This window comes from Mustela erminea, chromosome 7, assembly GCF_009829155.1.
Source record: "Mustela erminea isolate mMusErm1 chromosome 7, mMusErm1.Pri, whole genome shotgun sequence".
NCBI lineage: Eukaryota > Metazoa > Chordata > Mammalia > Carnivora > Mustelidae > Mustela > Mustela erminea.
In genome coordinates this window covers 23,062,449-23,081,074 of record NC_045620.1, presented here as the reverse complement: position 1 = coordinate 23,081,074, position 18,626 = coordinate 23,062,449, and the positions used below count along the sequence as shown (strand labels likewise).

General features: G+C 48.6%; 2 protein-coding genes and 1 long non-coding RNA gene across 3 annotated transcripts; 1 reads left to right on the top strand and 2 right to left on the bottom strand.

Moving 5' to 3' along the window:
• The first annotated feature begins 3,663 nt into the window (after positions 1-3,663).
• Positions 3,664-5,083, top strand: LOC116595026 (keratin, type I cytoskeletal 18-like). The gene has a single exon (XM_032350859.1). It carries the CDS (start codon positions 3,709-3,711, stop codon positions 5,011-5,013), a length of 1,305 nt encoding a protein of 434 aa, XP_032206750.1. The 5' UTR covers positions 3,664-3,708; the 3' UTR covers positions 5,014-5,083.
• A 3,729-nt stretch (positions 5,084-8,812) lies between these two features.
• Positions 8,813-13,354, bottom strand: GDF5 (growth differentiation factor 5). The gene is made up of 2 exons (XM_032350858.1): positions 12,395-13,354; positions 8,813-10,255 (listed from the first exon to the last, which is right to left on the bottom strand). The coding sequence occupies exons 1-2, from the start codon at positions 13,020-13,022 to the stop codon at positions 9,381-9,383; spliced, it is 1,503 nt and encodes a 500-aa protein (XP_032206749.1). The 5' UTR covers positions 13,023-13,354; the 3' UTR covers positions 8,813-9,380.
• Positions 13,355-15,347: 1,993 nt separating this feature from the next.
• Positions 15,348-18,626, bottom strand: LOC116594795. The gene is made up of 3 exons (XR_004287415.1): positions 18,543-18,626; positions 17,114-17,116; positions 15,348-15,365 (listed from the first exon to the last, which is right to left on the bottom strand). It is a non-coding gene; the product is annotated as an uncharacterized LOC116594795 (long non-coding RNA).

Genomic DNA, 18,626 nt, shown 5'->3' with positions numbered 1-18,626 from the left:
GGTGCTTAGGTGGCTCAGTTGGTTAAGCATCTGACTCTTGGATTTGGTTCAGGTCATGCGGGCTCAAGCCCTAACTTGGGCTCCCTGCTCAACAGCGAGTCCGCTTCTCCCTCTCCCTCTGCCTGCCACTCCCTTTGTTTGCACTCTCTCTTACTCTCTCTCTCCCTCATAAAAACAAATAAATAAAATATTTTTTAAGAAAATATTCTCTCTCTCCCTCTCTCTCTTTCTGTCCCTCCTCCTCCCACTCTCACTCTCTCCCTCTTTCTCTAAAATGATAAATACATCTTTAACAAATAAATAAATAAAAGAAGGGCACCTGGGTGGCTCAGTTGGTTGAACATCCAGCTCTTGACATTGGCTCAGGTCATGAGGGTGGTGAAATCAAACTCCATACTGGGGCTCCACACTCAGCTGGGAGTTGAGGATTCTCTCCTTCTGCCCCTCCCCCCACTTGCCCGCATAATCTTTCTCTTTTAAAGTAAATAAATAAATCTTTTTTTTAAGATTTTATTTATTTATTTGACAGACATAGATCACAAGTAGGCAGAGAGAGAGAGAGGCAGACAGAGAAAGAGGGGGAAGCAGGTTCCCTGCTGAGCAGAGAGCCTGATGCGGAGCTCAATCCCAGGACCCTGGGGTCATGACTGGAGCCAAAGCCAGAGGCTTTTGCACCCCAATAAATAAATCTTAAAAATAAAATAAAATTGAAATAAAAACATTCATGTTACTCTCCAAATCATCCTAAAAAAAAAAAAATTTCCTCATTGGTTTTATGGAAAATACAAAGAACTAGAATTTGGTCCTTGCCCTCAAGGATATTACAGTTAGGAGTGGTGGGGTGGGTAGGTATAATACATATTCACAATTTTTTTAAAAATGCAGAAGTATGAAGTTGGACTCCTCTCTCACACCATATGGATAATTACCCCAAAATAGATCATAGACCTAAATGTAAAAACTGAACAATAAAACTCTTAGGGAAAAAAAACATAAGAGTAAACCTTTATGACCTCGTGTTAGATAAAACCTTAAATGTAACACCTAAAGCACAGATGACAAAAGAAAAAATAAGTTGGAACACATAAAAATTTAAACTTTTGTGTTTCAAAAAATACCATCAGGAAAGTAAAAAGATACAGAATGGAAGAAAATATTTGCAAATTAGGTATCAGATAAGGGACTTGTACCCAGAATATACAAAGAACTCTACAACTCAATAATAAAAAAACAAATGCCCGATTAAAAATGGGCAAATGATTTGAATAGAAATTTCTCTAGAGAAGATCTACAAATGGCCAATAAGCTAATAAAAAGATTATCAACATCAATAGTCCTTAGGGAACTACAAACACACATACATACACATACACACACATGCACCCGCAATGAGATACCATGTCACACAACCACTAGATGGCTATAAGCAGGCAGACATACAATACAAAGTGCTAGCAAGGATGTGGAAAAACTTGATCCCTCATACATTAGTGATGGAAATGTAAAATGGCACAGCTGTTCTGAAAAGAGTCTGGCTGTTCCTCAGAATGAAAACACAGAATTACCATATGACCCACTAACTCCATTCCTGGGTCAAAGTTAAAACATATGTCCACACAAAAACTTGTATATAAATGTTAGTCACTGCATTATTCAAAATAGCATAAAAAGGTGAAAACAACCCGAATGTTCATCAACTGATGTATGGATAAATAAAATGTGGTCTTTTGAGAAAATGGATTGTTATTCAGCAATAAACAGGAATGAACTACTGATAAGAGCTACAATACAGATGACCCCAGAGAAGAGGCTAAGTGAAAGAAGTCAGTCACAGGAGGCTACATATTGTATGATTATGGTTCAATTTCTCTGAAGTGTTCAGTCACCCCCTTCCATGGCCAATTCCTGGACTTTATTACTGGAATTGTTTTAATTCTGAAATTTTCAATTTATGCCATTCTGTGTTCTTAACCATCCTATTCTTTCAGCTTTCGTTTATTACTTCTAATACACCTGTCATTCTACCCCATGGAGACCTCCAGACCTTTTATCTCTTCTCTTTATACTCTGTCAACCCTCTCCTTGCTATACTCCTATGGAGCTCAGATCATATGGTCTATCACTCCAATTGTTCTCATACCAATATTAACTCTCTTACTCAAGCATCTATCTTGTCCACCTAGAAAGACTCCAACCCTGTAATTGTTCATGCATTCCAGGCCTGCATCCAGATTATTGAGTATTATTGAAGAAAAATCATACAAGTACCACCAAATATGGTTATCCACTTCTATTATGCTCAACTCGGCTTGCTTTCTCTAGGATTGCTATTCATAACAGCATTAATTTCATAGGGCTACCATAACAATAACAACAACAACAGTAAAACACAAACCAGGTGGTTTAAAACAATGAAAACGTATTGTTTTGGCTAGAAGTCCAAAATCAAGGTGTTGGCAGGACCATGCTCTCTTTGAAGGGAAGGATCTTTTCTTGTTTTTTCCTAGCTCTGGCAGGTGCCAACAGTCCTTGGTGTTTTTTAGTTTACCACTGTATAATTCCAACTCCTTCATCTGTCATTTCATGATCTTCTCCTTTTTTTTAAATAAGATTTTATTTATTTATTTGACAAACAGAGATCACAAATAGACAGAGAAGCAGGCAGAGAGAAAGGGGGAGGCAGGCTCCCTGCTGAGCAGAAAGCCCGATGTGGGGCTCGATCCCAGGATCCTGGGATCATGACCTGAGCTGAAGGCAGAGGCTTTAACCCACTGAGCCACCCAGGCACCCCCATGATCTTCTTCTTATCTGCCTATTTGTGCATCTCTTCTTTTTTAAGGACTCCAGTCATATTGCATGAGGACACAACCTAATGACCTCATCTTAACTTGATTACGTCTGCGAAGATCTTTTTGCTAAATACAGTCATATTCACAGATATGAGGGTTAGGGCTTAAACATATTTTTTTGAAGGACATAGTTAAACCCATAACAGGAGCCTTTTCCACATTCCTCAAACCTTGATTCTGACCCCTTCTTACTGTCTCTGAACAGAGAGCCTCAACTCCTACTTCGCAGAGAAAATAGAAATTAGAAGCCATCAGAATGAAACTTGACTTCCCACCTCACAACCAACAAACCTGCTTTTATCACATGAGTATATCCCTTCTTCTTATCATTTCATTAAAGAATTGCTGCTTCTGGGGCGCCTGGATGGCTCAGTGGGTTAAGCTGCTGCCTTCGGCTCAGGTCATGATCTCAGGGTCCTGGGATCAAGTTCCGCATCTGGCTCTCTGCTCAGCAGGGAGCCTGCTTCCCTCTCTCTCTCTCTCTCTGCCTGCCTCTCCATCTACTTGTGATTTCTCTCTGTCAAATAAATAAATAAAATCTTAAAAAATATATATATAAAAAAAAAAGAATTGCTTCTTCCCCCATATTTTTTAAGATTTTTTATTTGTTTATTTGACAGACAGAGATCACAAGTAGGCAGAGAGGCAGGCAGAGAGAGGAAGGGAAGCAGGCTCCCCGATGAGCAGAGAGTCCAATGAGGGGCTTGATCCTAGGATCCTGAGCAGAAGGCAGAGGCTTTAACCCACTGAGCCACCCAGGTGCCCCTGCTTTTCCTATTTAAATTTAATCTCTTAAGAGTTCTTCAGGGTGGCTGGCCCGAGCCCGAGTCCTGGCCTCTCATCTTACTCTCCGAACAGCATGAGCTTCACCACCCACTCCACCTTCTCTTCCAACTATCGGTCCCTGGGCTCCATGCAGTCGCCCAGCCACCGGGTCCGGCCTGTCAGCAGCGCGGCCAGCGTCTATGCAGGCGCGGGAGGCTCAGGCTCCCGGATCTCCGTATCCCGCTCCACCAGCTTCCGGGGCGGTTGGGGGTCCGGGGGCCTGGCCACGGGGTTGGCCGCCGGGATGGCCAGGGGTCTGGCCGGCATAGGGGGCATGCAGGGCGAGAAGGAGACCATGCAAGACCTGAATGACCGCCTGGCCTCCTACCTGGAGAGGGTGAGGAGCCTGGAGGCAGATAATCAGAGACTGGAGGTGAGAATCCGGGAACACCTGGAGAAGAAGGGACCCCAGGTCAGAGACTGGGGGCATTACTTCAAGACCATCGAGGAGCTGAGGTCTCAGATTTTTGCAAGTTCTGTGGACAATGCCCGCATCGTTCTGCAGATTGACAATGCCCATCTTGCTGCTGATGACTTCAGAGTCAAGTATGAGACGGAACTGGCCATGCGCCAGTCCGTGGAGAGTGACATCCACGGGCTCCGCAAGGTCATCGATGACACCAATGTCACTAGGCTGCAGCTGGAGACAGAGATTGAGGCTCTCAAGGAGGAGTTGCTCTTTATGAAGAAGAACCATGAGGAGGAAGTAAAGGGTCTACAGAACCAAATTGCCAACTCCGGGTTGACCGTGGAGTTGGATGCCCCCAAGTCTCAGGACCTCAGCAAGATCATGGCAGACATCCGGGCCCAGTATGATGAGCTGGCTCGGAAGAACCAAGAGGAGCTGGACAAATACTGGTCCCAGCAGATTGAGGAAAGCACCACAGTGATCACCACACAGACCTCAGAGATAGGAGAGGCTGAGATGACCCTCACGGAGCTGAGACGTACCGCCCAGTCCTTGGAGATCAACCTGGATTCGATGAGAAACCTGAAGGCCAGCTTAGAGAACAGCCTCAGGGAGGTCGAAACCCGCTACGCCATGCAGATGGAGCAGCTCAACGGGGTCCTGCTGCACCTGGAGTCTGAACTGTCCCAGACCCGGGCAGAGGGGCAGCGCCAGGCCCAGGAGTACGAAGCCCTGTTGAATGTCAAGGTCAAGCTGGAGGCTGAGATCGCTACCTACCGTCGCCTGCTGGAAGATGGGGAGGACTTCAATCTCAGTGACGCCCTGGACAGCAGCAGCTCCATGCAAACCATCCAGAAAACCACTACCCGCAAGATTGTGGACGGCAAGGTCGTGTCTGAGACCAATGACACCAAAGTTCTGAGGCGTTGAGGGAGCAGAAGCAGGGTATACTTTGGGGAGCAGGAGGCCAATAAAAAGTTCGAAGGTCAAAAAAAAAAAAGAGTTCTTCAGGGTGCCTAGGTGGCTCAATCAATTAAACGTCTGCCTTCAGCTCAGGTCATGATCCCAGGGTCCTGGAATCGAGCCCCACATCTGGCTCCTTGCTCAGCGAGAAGCCTGCATCTCCTTCTGCCTCTGCCTACCACTCCCACTGCTTGTGCTCTCTCTCTCTCTCTCTCTCTCTGTCAAATAAATAAATAAAATCTTAAAAAAGAGTTCTCCAAACTTGACATGTCCAAATCGGATCATATCATCTTCCTCTCAAAAATGTGTTCCTCCTTTTGTGTTCTCTTTCATTGTTGTTCTTGAATGGCATACCTTCCACCCAGTTGCCCAAGCGAAAAGACCCCACGGGATTCACCCTTGACTTCGCTTCTCCCTTACTCTGTCCATCTCAACACTCCTCAAGTCCTGCCTAACAGAGCAAATGACAACTTCCTTGGGTTTATACACTACCTGTCTATGAATGAAGCCCACACTTAATATTTGCACTTAGGCACCCACATTATATTCGTTGATTCAATCCAGTTCGCAGCTGCCTATAATACAATCTCTTTCCCATCTGAAGTTGTGAAATCCCATTGTTTTACATGCTGTACTTGTATGGTCAGTTTTGTGCATTCTGATGGACAATTCGAAATTTCCCCTTTATTTCATCTCTTTTGATTCAGCCTCTTATATCATCATCCTAGCATTCTTTAGGGTCTTTATTTTCTCTTTCATTCATGCATGGAACTTGAGGGCCTGGTCATTGCCAGATAAGAGAAGTCAGGTAGAGTGCTAAGCACAGTATTCTGGCACACAATAGGCCCTAGATAAACATTTACAATTGTGATTGTTATTATTATCCCAACCCTCAGCACAGAGTCTGAGCCATAGCAAGCCCTCAATAAAATCTTATTGATTAACAAATGAATGAATGGATCAAAGTTTGTTGGAATGAATAAATATCCCCTCTTCCAAATCCCAGTCCCATTAAATTTGATATTATTATCCCTCTTTTACAGACAGAGAAACTGAGGCTTAGAGAGTTTCAGCTGGAAAGTGATGAAACCAGAACTGGAACGCAGATCGGCCTGACTCCCAAGCATATGGGACTCAGCCTTCCTTACTCTGTTTCCTTACAAGTGTACACAGAACCAAAGAACTAGTTGTGGAGTCAGAGTGAAGTCCAAGAGGTGTTCCAGAGTTGTGGTTCCAAATCCTAGAAAAGCCGAGTCCCCCTCCCATGTATGGCCCTGGGACATAGGGATGTAGAAAGGGCTAAGAGACGACATCAGAGCACTAGGAGCCTTACTTCTTTCCACCCCTATGGGCCTCTCATCTTCCCTGTCCTAACCTACATGCTTAGCTATTTGTGCCCAGAAGCTAACATATTGGGTATCCCCAAGGAGAAACTTCTAGGAACAGGAAGGCAAGGTCTATGCCAGGACTGGAGTCAGTGGCATGGGGGGCCCAGAGAAGTAGCAAGAATCGTACAAAGAATGCTAAGACCCACAGGAGGCCTGTGTTACCTCTCTGGATGTTAGCTTCCTCATCTATAAAATTGGGGGTGGGCAGTGGAGAGTAATAGTCCTTTCCCTACCTGCTTCACAGGACTGTTGGAGACGCAATAATGATAACAGCTAATATTTATTGAGTGCCACCACTGGGCTGGTCATTGTGTTGAGTGTCTTTCATATCCACACAGGTAGCCCTATGAAATAGGCATATTGTCTACCCCTCCCCACTCCTGACTTCCACCCCCACCCCAACCCCGACAAATGAGGAAACCAAGGTTCATGGAATTAAGTTACCTGCCCAAGGCCTTTAACTCTTAGTGACAGATCCAAAATTTGAAACTGGGCTGCCTTTTGAGCCCTTCAGAGCCGTGAGCATGTTTGTGAACCTCAGCAGAGAGCCTGTTTGTGAACCCCAAGAATGATACACGCTTGGTGTATCTCTGGCACACAAGTGTTCCCTACAAGTCCGTAGCTTGTTTCGTTGGGGACTGGAGGTAGATTCTCAGGTAGATATCGTTGTCCAGGGAGGAAGCTGATCAGATAGTTAGGATAGAAGGACTGTTTCCCACACTGGTCTGATTGGATTCCCATAGTCTGGGGAGGAAAGAGGGGAGGGCACACAGTCTGAGTGGCTCTTTTGCGAAAGCAAGTTCCAGGGCAGGTTGAGGTGGGAGAGGAAGCTCCAAGCCAGACCACAACAGTCAACGCAGTGCTCGGGACTGCGGCAGGACAGGACGAGCACAGGGGCTGAGACGACAAGAAGCCCCCTCTGACAGGGCTCAGGCAGGGTGCCGCTCCAGGCTGTCAGACTTTCCAAGAAATCAAGGACACACAGACCAGAAAATCAGCGCCTGTAGGAGCCAGCCCCACCTGTAACCTTTTCGTCCTGCATCTCTCCTTCTCTCCCCTGAATTTCCAGCCCGCCTGCTTCTACACTGCTCTCCCTGTGTCCACAGCCCCCTGGTTGGCTTCCCCTGCACCGCCTCCAGACCTGCTCTCCCCTCACACCAGAACTCTGTCTGCTGTGGCAGCTCCTTTGTTTACTGCCGGAGCTCGCAGGCCTGCCACCAGCCAAACACAACGAAGCCTGGCCAGGGAGGGCTAGGCTCCAGGTGCAGACTGGCCCCTCAGGGACAGGTAATGGCCTCCAAGCCAGGGAGGGAGCTCAAAGGTAGGCTGCCCCCTGCACTGGGCTCTTGTTTCAGGTCCTGACAACCCAGGTTTCAGGCCTAGAGGGAAGGGACACAAGATCTGCCCATAGCTGGGCAGGAATCCCTACTGTTGAAACAGCTTTGGCTAGGAGCCCTGGGAATCCAAGACCCAGCTGGAGAGAGGTGGGGAAAATGTTGAGGCCCTCTGGGTGGGAAGCAGAGGCCTAGACTCCCTTCCCCTGGTCCTCCCTCTCTTCAGCCAGGCAGAGTCTGGTCCAGAGCCCTTAGAACAAAGATTTGCATGCCCAAATTTCCCAACCAACCAAAGGGCTCTGTTCCCCTCCCAAGCGTTCATGCCTCATGCTCCCTATGGATTCTAGTGGTTAAAGGGAAGTGGGCATCTCCTCTGGGCCAAGCTGGAAACATTGTCAGGATGTGTCTGGCATTGGTCTGTCGAAGGTTAGTGGGGAGGTTACTTATCTAATATATGATTAGGTATATGTATAACATATAATGTGAAAGGGAGGGACTGCAGCTGTTTCTAGAGGTGGAGTGATGGGTAGGAGGTGATTGATGAGCAGGAGGACTGGTAAAGCTGTCAAACTGGAGGGTAGCAGGGCCACAGACAAGATGGTTCAAGGAACAGTGGTCAGTGGCAAAAAGAAGATGCCCCAACGGGGAGGAGGAGATCCCTGGCAGCCCAAGTTCCCCACTGAAAGGTAGAGGGCTCTCTAAATGGTGAATATGTGGGGGAGTGGGGCACAAATAGGTGAATGAAGTGGGGATGATTTTAGAGGAAATGAATTTCCCAATTTCCCTCCCATGTAGGAATCCATTTCGGAGGCAACAAGCTTGACTAAGGAATGTCAAATCTGTTGCCAGGCCCCAGAGGAGCAGACAAGAGCTCCAGACCAACGGGTCTTTGGAAGGAACGGGAATGGGGTTAGAGGTAGCCATTGGCCCTACTCAGCCTGTACCCTCCCATTTTGCTTCAGGCAATGCTCCTCCCTTCCCTGGGTCAGTCATTCTTTGAGGGGTCACCGGGTCCCCTGGAGTAAACAAGAAATTTGCCACAGATTTAGTAACAGTTTTGCTTTTTATCTCGTCAATGTACATTTTCATCTAACAGTCTAACAGCCTCACACTCCTCACCCCGGCCCAAGCCCTTACCCCCTCCTGCCCACCGCTGCCCAATCAGCATCTCATTTGCCCCAGCAGCAGGAAGTCACCAGGCACAATGGTGATTCAAAAGAGAGGGCGGCACCTGTGGGCCCTCCCAGGAGGAGCCCTCCCTGGAAAGTCTGGAAACCAGAAAGGAGAGGTTGAGGGCTGAGTCTCATTGGAAAGCAAGGTCTCCTGGGTCTCAGTCCCATTCAGAGTCTGTCTCCCTGGGTCTGTCCCTGCCAGTCAGAGCAGCAGAAGGGCAGAAATCCTCAGACAAGGGGACTTGGAGCTAGAAGGGAACCTTGAACCCAGTCCCACTCAGAGAGTAAGAGCAAGGCTGTTGGGAACCCCCTATCATGCAGGCGGTGTAGAAGCTTCTGGCTGCTGCTTCCCAGGTTCTCTGATTCCAGGAGTGCAGGGACGGGCTTTTGTGACCAGCATTCTGGGACATGCCACCCAGGAAGACAGCGGGCCAGTGCTGCTACCTGCAGCCACAAGACTCCACGACCATGTCCTCATACTGCTTATAGACCACGTTGTTGGCAGAGTCAATGAAGAGGATGCTGATGGGACTCAGTCGTGTGGGCACACAGCAGGTTGGCGGTGTAGACTCGGGGTCCATGGAGTTCATCAGGGTCTGGATGACCGCATGGTTCGTGGGCTCCAGGTGGGAGCGCAAGGGGAACTCACATAGCCCCTCACAGTGGAAGGCCTCGTACTCAAGCGGTGCGATGATCCAGTCATCCCAGCCCATGTCCTTGAAGTTGACATGTAGCGCCTTCCGACTGCAGCGGGCCTTGGGGTTCTTGCTGGGCCGTTTGCCCTGGCGTGTGGCCAGTGGGGCCCGCCTTTTTCGCCGCTGGCTGAACAGGTACTCATACACAGTCTTATCATCTTGACCCGAGCGGGCCTTAATCTCATTAAAGAACAGGTCCCGTTTCTTGGTGCGGCCAAATACCAGGAACAGGGCCTTCTCATGGACCTGCCGGGCAGCCCGGTCAAAGCCCAGGCCACGGAGGTCCACGGCCCGGCCCCGTTCCCAGGCCTCCAGCTCCAGGCACAGCTGGGCCGAGTTCTTAAAGTTTCGGAAGAGCTTCCAGATGTCGAACACCTCCCAGCCAGATCCGTCCAGGCCTGGCACAGAGCGCACATCCAGCAAGGCTGCCGGCTGCCGGCCGCTGGGGCAGCTGGACAGCTTCAGCTGGGCAGCCCGCCCGATGCCGGGGGCCACTGGCTTGGCCGTGTCCGAGGGCTTCTTCCGCAAGATCCGCAGCTCGGCCCCTAGCAGCCCATCCTTCTCCAGGGCACTAATGTCAAACACGTACCTCTGCTTTCTGACCACAGGACCTCGGTCATCTAGAGAGAACACCCAGAAGTCATTCCCTGCAACCTCACCAAGAAAGCCAGCCACCTTGGGGCCTCAGGGGAGGGCCACGGCTCTCTCTGCTCTGGAGACAGCTTTCTTTAACCTCTCCCCTACTCTGACAGAGGCCAAGACCCAAACCACTGAGAGACTTTTTCAAAATAAGGGAGCTTCCTAAACGGCAGAGCAAGTAGGGTTGTTGCTCCATAGATGTGACTGTGGTGATTTGAGCAGTTCTGGGTGTTTGTGTCAAGGACAATGCATATCAGACATGCCTCAGCCTTAGAACTGCTGCTTCCTCTCCCTCCCCATCTCTTTTATCTTATATGATATCTCATAGGAGAGATAGGTGGGTATTATAATGAGCCCTATTTTTTCCAGAGAAGAACCGAAGTCTGAGAGGAGTTAGGTAACTTGCCCCAGATCACCCAGCTAGGAAAAAACAGAATTGGAACTATAGTCTAGAACTTTTTATACCCAACCCTGAGCTACTCCCACTACACCTTAAGGAAGATCTTGGTGTTCTCATTCTACAGATGCGGCACAGGAGGGCAAGTGACAATCCAATTTCCCCGGCTTCCTAGTCTAATGATCTTGTTGTGTGCATGTCTTACCCTGCTGGGTGTATGAGCGTGTGTGTGAGTGACAGCTGGGGTGTGTGTGTGTGTGTGTGTGTGCGTGTGTGTGAGCATACAATTGGGCTTAAATGTGAATACGAAAGGTAAAGTATAGTGAGTGACGAGTGTGTATGATTGTGCTTGTGTGAATATTTGAAGGATATGTATATATATGTGTGTGTATGTGTAAGATGATGCTGTATGTACATGTAAGAAGGTGTGTTTTACATGTGTACATGTGTGTGTTATTCAGCATATATGTATAAATACAAGGCTGTGTATGTGTGTGTGTGTGTGTGTGTGAGAAACTCTGTAGTGTGTCCAAATCAGCATGCCCTCCTTCCTAAATACCAATTTGCCATTGGGAAGCATTCATACATTGCTCTAGAAGGTGACTAATTAGGCCTTTAAACTCCCCATCTCCCCCTCTGCAAGCTCCCTTAGAGCTGGGGGGCACAAGGACTTATTTTATGAGCCCCCAAGGGGTCACAGCTTTCCCTTGCTGGGCAGGCAGCCAGGCCACCTCCCCCACCCCAGCCAGACCTGCTGCCTCCCGCTTCCTCCCACCCTGTCATTCCCCCACAGGCCAGCTCTAATGAGGAGCCTCTCCCCATCTCTGGCCCCTCCCCCACCCTGCCAGCCCAAGTCCTAAGCCTCCCAGAACCAGAGCATAAGAGCTATGAGCAACCCTGGCAATGAGTAATCCATCTCCCTCTTCACACTTACAGGGAAACTGAGGCCCTGAGAAGGGAAGAGTCTTGCTGAGATCACACAGCAAGTGGAGAGGGAAAAGCCAAAACGGTAATGCTAGGTGAACATAGAGTGAGGTGAGGGGAATGGATACCCTCCCGGGCTGACGATAAAAATGATCTGTGTTTAGGACAGGACATAAAGTGTTCATTTTTGAAGGACTCTCAGAAATCACCCAGTCCACCCCAGCCATCGAGTTGTGCAGATGGGGAAACCGAGACCTCAAAGGGAAAAAGAACTCTCTCAAGGTCACATTGCAAGTTAGACCCTAAGTCTGCCACACCCCACACCATATATTTAAATGTCATTCCATGATTCCAAGATGCCCCATTTACTGCCTTCACCCATCCCACCTCCTCTGTCCCCTAACCTGAAGGCAAATTTGCAGAACCACGGGTAACTGGAGAGTAACTTCTCTCCCTGCCATCTGGGAAAACCTACAAACCTCTGGAGCCTGGAAAGTCTGGCCAACCCACCTCGGAACAGAGCATGGCCTGGTAGGAGTCTTAAAGTGTGGTCCCCAACTCTGCCACCAACTGGCAGGTCTTGTCTCCTGTCCGGGCTTCAATAACCCCCTCTGCACCTTGCAGGCATTGGCTCTGACCCGGCCTGGGACCGGGCATGTGGGAGGTAAGTCCCAGACACCACCCCAGGCCGATGCACACAGTCTCTCCCACCGGTGCAGCGTCGGGGCTCTGAAAGGCCCCTCCACGCATGCAGATGCCCCTCCCTCTCAGCCGAGCCCCTGCCACCCCACCCCCTCACCTTGCCCTTTGTCAATAAAGCTGGTGATGGTGTTGGCCAGGCCAGCCTCCAACTTCACGCTGCTGTTGCCTCCCTTTCTGTCAGCATCAGACAGTGTCCTGTACAGCGAGAGCATGTACTCGTGGGGCGTGATGGGGGGCGGGCGGAACGGCTCCTCAGGCTCTTGAGGGGGCCTGGTCTCCCTGGCCTTCTTCAGCAGGAAGGGGCTGGGGACAGATCCTGCCTTTGGAGGTGCCTTACCCCCAGGAAGCTGTCCTTTTGGGGTCACCGTCCGCGTTGCCGCCTGCCTTGTCTGGGGAGGGTGTCCTGGCTTGGGTTCAGGGCCGCCCGATCTTGGGGGCAGCTTTTTGGGTTCATCCTTCTTGGGCTGTGTCAGGCCTCCTGTCTGCCCGGTGCCCCCCTTTGCCCTGGCATTGGCGGCGGCCCCCCCACCATAGCTGTGACCCCCTGGCCTAAAGATGCTCCGGGCCAGAGGGGGCCTCTCCTTGGCTTCTGCTTTGGCCAAGCCTGGCCTGGCCCCCTGGGGTCTCTGGCCCAAGTCAGGGGCACCCAACACAGTGCAGATGATTTCCAGGTCCAGCCAAGCCAGGTGCCAAAGCAAGAAAGTGAGGAGTTTGGGGAGTCTCATCCTCTGGCCAGCCTCTGAATGACACCAGAGAGAAGGACGGCAGCAGCGAAGGTGACTCTGGTCTGGCAGGAAAAACCATGAACGGAGTGGACCCTCAAAAGCAGCGGCAGCAGCGGGAGCAGCAGAAGGAAAGGCTTTCTCCTCAGTCTGAGACTCTTTAAGTCTGCCGGGCGTGTGTTTGTATCCAGTCCCATAGTGGAAATGCTCTCGTATCCAGACGTGCACCGTCTCCAGTCAGCAGCTGAAAATAACTCGTTCTTGAAAGGAGAAAGCCGACCGCCCCCTTTCTCCTGCACAACTGACTGAGGGCTTGAAGGAGGCTTGTATAAGGCTGAGGGATTTTTCCAAGAAGGAAGAATGGCGTAATGCTGCCTGTGTGCTCCAGTTTTTTTTTTTTTTTTTTTTTTTAAGTTTTGAATCCTTTCCAGTGAAAATACTTCACACACACACACACACACACGCACACACACACACACACACACACGCCTGCAGGTGCTCAGAAAAATCTTTTACAAACCTGAACTCAGGAATTGGAAACGGAATTCCAACCCAAACCAATTTAATTACTCTCTGATGTCATGCTGTCTAAACTCATTTAAGTGCGATATATTTATGTGAAAAAAATCACCGCTGCCCTTTCGAGGCCATGGCTCACGGGGGGCTCTTGGCACAGAGCCCCGCGGCAGGGCTCTAGGCTTAGGGGGCCTCTCAGCCCATGGAGCAGACTCAGGGGGTCTTCACCTCCACCTCCAGGGGCAGCCCACCCCACCTTCCTGAGGAGAGATACTAAGGAATGAGCTCAAGATCTTAAGCCCCAGAAGCATGGGGAGTGTGGGTTTTCAGTTAAGTCCTTGGGGTGTTTTAAAGCAGTTTCAACCCCTGCGTCTAGTCTGGGGCCTGATTTGTTGTTGGGGGGGCAGCACAGATGGCAGCATTTACCCACAGTTGCTTTTATTTTAATAAACTTGTGGTGACCCAGAGACAGAAAAATGTCTGTCCCCACTGCACCCCTCCCCCCGAGTGCCACTGATGGAGTTCAGATGATTTCTTCAGGCTTCAGGGGGCACTGCCACCCCCGAGCCCACTCCTTCGATGCAGGCAGGTCTGGGGTGTACCTCACTACCACCCCAGCCAAGACAGACGCCCGAGTTTTGTTGGGAAGGACTGGCTGAGCCCAGAGGCTGGGCAGCAGCGGCCCCTGCAGGACACTGGAAAAATGACATCCCCCTTGATGTTTTTCTGGTAGCTCTGGAAAAAGTCTGAGTTTCAGCAGGACTCCTGGGGAGAAGCTGTTCCCTTCACCTGAAATATCAGCTCCCACAACTGGAGGAAGTCCTCCTCATCCTGAGAACTTCAGCTGAAAATTCACCTCCTCTGGGAAGCCCTCCCTGATCCCCAGATAGGACAAACTACCCCTTCTTGTACCTGTCGCCATGACACTTGTCACACTGTAGGAAGCAACGTAGAAGGAGTAATCAGGAAAGCTTCCCTCTTAACCTGAGATCCTTTGAGCCTGCTTAATGGGGATCTGTTCTCACTCTAAGGTCACCAGATTGGTTTCTCAGCATGATCTGGCACAGAGTAGAAACTCAGCGAGTGTTTGATGAATGAAGGTTGAGACAGGGCTAGAGTGTCCAGGTGCTTGACCAGCCTTTTCATAATGATGCTCCTGGATCCTCGCTGACCTTCAGAGCACAGCAGCATAACTTGGCCATTTCAAGCTTTCTGTGTGCTCCTGGGCCCTCATACCCTGTAGAGCTCCACCTCCCCATCTCAGAGGACCAAAGCACCATCAGACACTGGGGCAGCTTAAAGAAAGAGCTGAATTCATTACTCTCCCCCACCCCCAATTGCCCACATTCACAATACTCGGTTTCCCTTTGGCTTGCCCACACTGAAGCAGTCATCTCTGACATTCCTCCCTCCTGTCCATCCCCCACTGCCTCACTATCTCGGTCCTCACCACCTGTTCTACTATAATTACCTGGTAACTGGCTTCTAGACAGCTCCCCCTCTCTAAAACTTACCTATTGAAAAGTGCCAGCTCATGTACCCTCTCCTCCAGGAAGCCTTCCCTCATCCACCAGAAAATATGCACTTCTGAATTGCATATTAAACATCCCACCTCTGTGCTCCTGCCCGCTTTGGCAGCTCAGACCTTACCCAGTTCTGCCTCTGCCCCCTGTTTTGAACACAGTTTATCTCTTCTACTCTGTGTATGTACCTTTTCCCCATGTTTTGATTTTTTTAAATTTTTTTAATTTTTAAAGATTTATTTATTTATTTGGCAGACAGAGATCACAAGTAGTCAGAGAAGCAGGCCAAGAGAGAGGGAGAAGCAGGCTCCCCACTGAGCAGAGACCCCGATATGGGGCTCCATCCCAGGACCCTGGGATCATGACCTGAGCTGGAGGCAGAGGCTTTAACCCACTGAGCCACCCAGGCACCCCTCCCATGTTTTTAAAATCATAACTTAATCCCTGACAACTGAAATAATTTATTGAAATTTCTGTCTACCCCATTAGATGATGACTAGACTGCACTATATTTATCTCCCACTCATCTCCAGTGCTGGGCACGGGGTCCGGCACATAGCAAATTCTCCGTGTGTGTGATACGGATGAATAAACCTCTAAGTGGCCCTTATATACAAAAGCCCATAATTTTCTACCTCAAGGTATAGTGACTTATGGACCTGTCATGACTTCCCTGATGGACTCTGAGTTCCTTAAAGGAAGGAATTCTGTCTTGCCCCTTATCAGGCACTTGACGAAATGAAGGGATGAATGAATCAAACAACAAAGATGTCCCAGCACATGGTTTAATAAGGAGTAAGGGCCCCTGGAGACACGCTGGCTTGGTATCCTGGTTCTGGCAGATGCTTTCATGCATTGCATGATTTTTGGAAACCTCTAAGCCTCTCTGAGACCCTGAACAAGGATCATGACGGTATCACCTCCCAGGGTGTTTACAGAGATTCAGTTAAATGAATCATAAAAGGTATCAGCCTAGCACCTGACAAATATTCATAATAGATACTATTTATTAAACAGGTAGTCAAATAAACGAGACTCTGGCCCTCGTAGTCCACTGTACTTTGTACCTTACTTATCTTCCCAATAATCCCACGATGAAGGTGTTCCTGGTATCTGCGCTTTGTAGATGAAGAAAGAGAAGTTCAGAAAGGTTAAATTGCTTTTTAAGCTGAATTCCTGCTTTGACACATTTTGTGCCAAAGAATCCTAACCTGGTCCGTAGAAACACAAGAAGAAGTAAAAGGGTGGTGGGGTGATTCTGGTACTCCTGGCTCTCAGTCAAGGTTTCATCCAATGGCCTGGGACTTTGGGAACATGGAGGAGTCTCAGTGCAGGGCTGGGACTTTGGGGACAGGGAAGAGTCTCAGAGTAGGGACCACTGTTTGGATATCAGGGAACTCCAGAAATGAGACGAGAGCAGGGAAAGGGGACTCGAGCTTGATGAGAAGGCTCTCTCCAGGGAAGAACCCAGGGGACCGATGTGGCTCTCACTATAAAGGTGACTAATCACTTCAGTCCCCTCTGGTAATTGCAACCAGATGCTGCCGTTGGCAGGACTTCAGTCCAACATGTTTAATTACTGGGATGCAGAGTCCCTTGGTCTCCCATGTCCCCCTACCTCCCCTACTCCTGTCAGCAATATTAATGTCAAACTTGAGGTAGAGGACGGGAGCCTTGGGAAGCCACCAGCATGGAAATAATCTTCATGGTTCCCTCTGCCATGCAGAGCCTTTAACTTCTGTATGTTTCCCCATCCATTATCTCATTGGCGGTCCACAAAACATCCTCTTAATGGTGGGCAGATTATTATTATCCCCATTTCTCAGATGAGCAAACAGTGCACTGAGTAATAATAATAATCCTTTGCTTTTTTCAGGCACTTAGCAGTTCTTACAGTGGTTTCATATCCGTGATGCTATCGCGGACAGAGCCAGTCCGGCAAAGCACAGTGGCTTACAGCAGAGCCTCTAGCCTCAGCTGGCATCCTGCCTGTGCCTCTAGCCAATTCAGTACCCATGAATATTCATTCATTTATGGACTTAATTATTCAGCAACTCTCTGTTGGGTGTCTATCATGGATAGATCCCACACCTGAGCACTAAGTTAGACAAGACAACCAAGTCTGTGCTTTCATTCTAATGGAAGAGACAGATAAACCAGCAAACAAAAGCATAATTACGGAGAGTTCTATATGCTGTGAAGAAAAATTAAGTAGGGTCAAAGGAATGTCTGTTTTAGATAGGAATGTCTCTGTGTAGGGGTGAAGTTTGAGCAAAGATCTAGATATAGTGACGGAATGAGCCATGCAAAAGACTGGAGAATGATCATTCCAGGTGGAAGGAACAGCAAATGCAAAGGCCCTGAGGCAGGAATGTGCTCCATATATCTACGAACCAAGAGAAGTTGGTATGGCTGAAGTGGAGTGAGCAAGCAGGAGAATGATAGGAGATGAAGTAAGATCATGTCAGGACCACTTCAAACATGACCTTGCAAGCCAGAGAAAGGATGTTGAATTTTATCTTTACTGTGCTGGGAAACCCAATGGAGAGTTTTAAGAAGGAAAGTCTGATCTGTAACATGATTAAGAGCCGGGCTACCTACCTTTAATTCCTGGCTCCCCATTTCACCAGCTGTGTGACCTTAGGTTAATTTAATTTCTCTGTGCCTCAATTTCCTACTATATAAAATTAGAATAATAATAATATGCCTACCTCATGGAATTGTTATCAATTGTAAGTTCATAGAACAGTGTCTCATGCATAGCAAGCAGTACATAAATGTTACCTATCATCTATAGTTTAAAAATTTTTTTTAAAGATTATTTATTTATTTGTGTGAGAGAGAGATAAAAAGAGAACACAAGCAGGGGGGAATAGAAGAGAGAAAAGAAGCAGGCTCCCCACTGAACAGGGAGCCTGACGTGGGGCTCAATCCCAGAACCCTGAGAGCATGACCTGAGCCAAAGACAGACACTTAACCGACTGAGCCACCCAGCCATTCCCTCACCTATATTTTTTCAAAAATCCCTTCCAAGGGCACCTGGCTGGCTCAATCAGTAGAGCATACAACTCTTGATCTTGGGGTTGTAAGTCTGAGTCCCACATTGGGCATAGAGATTACTTTTTTAAAAAATCACTTCTCTGGATCTGTTTTTTTTTTTTTTTTAATTTATTTGACAGAAAGATCACAAGTAGGCAGAGAGGCAGGCAGAGAGAGAGATAGGGAGGCAGGCTCCCTGCTGTGCAGAGAGCCCGATGTGGGGCATGATCCCAGGACCCCGAGATCATGACTTGAGCCGAAAGCAGAGGCTCAACCCACTGAGCCACCCAGGCGCCCCTGGATCTGTTTCTTTGCCTATAAAATTAGGATAAAAATGTCTTCATTTATTTATTTATTTATTTATGTTTAAATATTTTATTCATATATTTGAGGGAGAGTGAGAGAGAGCACAGAGCAGGGAGGGGCAAAGTGAGAGGAAGCCAACCCCGCTGAGCAAGCAGGCTAATGCGGGGCTCAATCCCAGGACCCTGGGACCATGACCTGAGCTGAAGGCAGCCACTTAACCAAT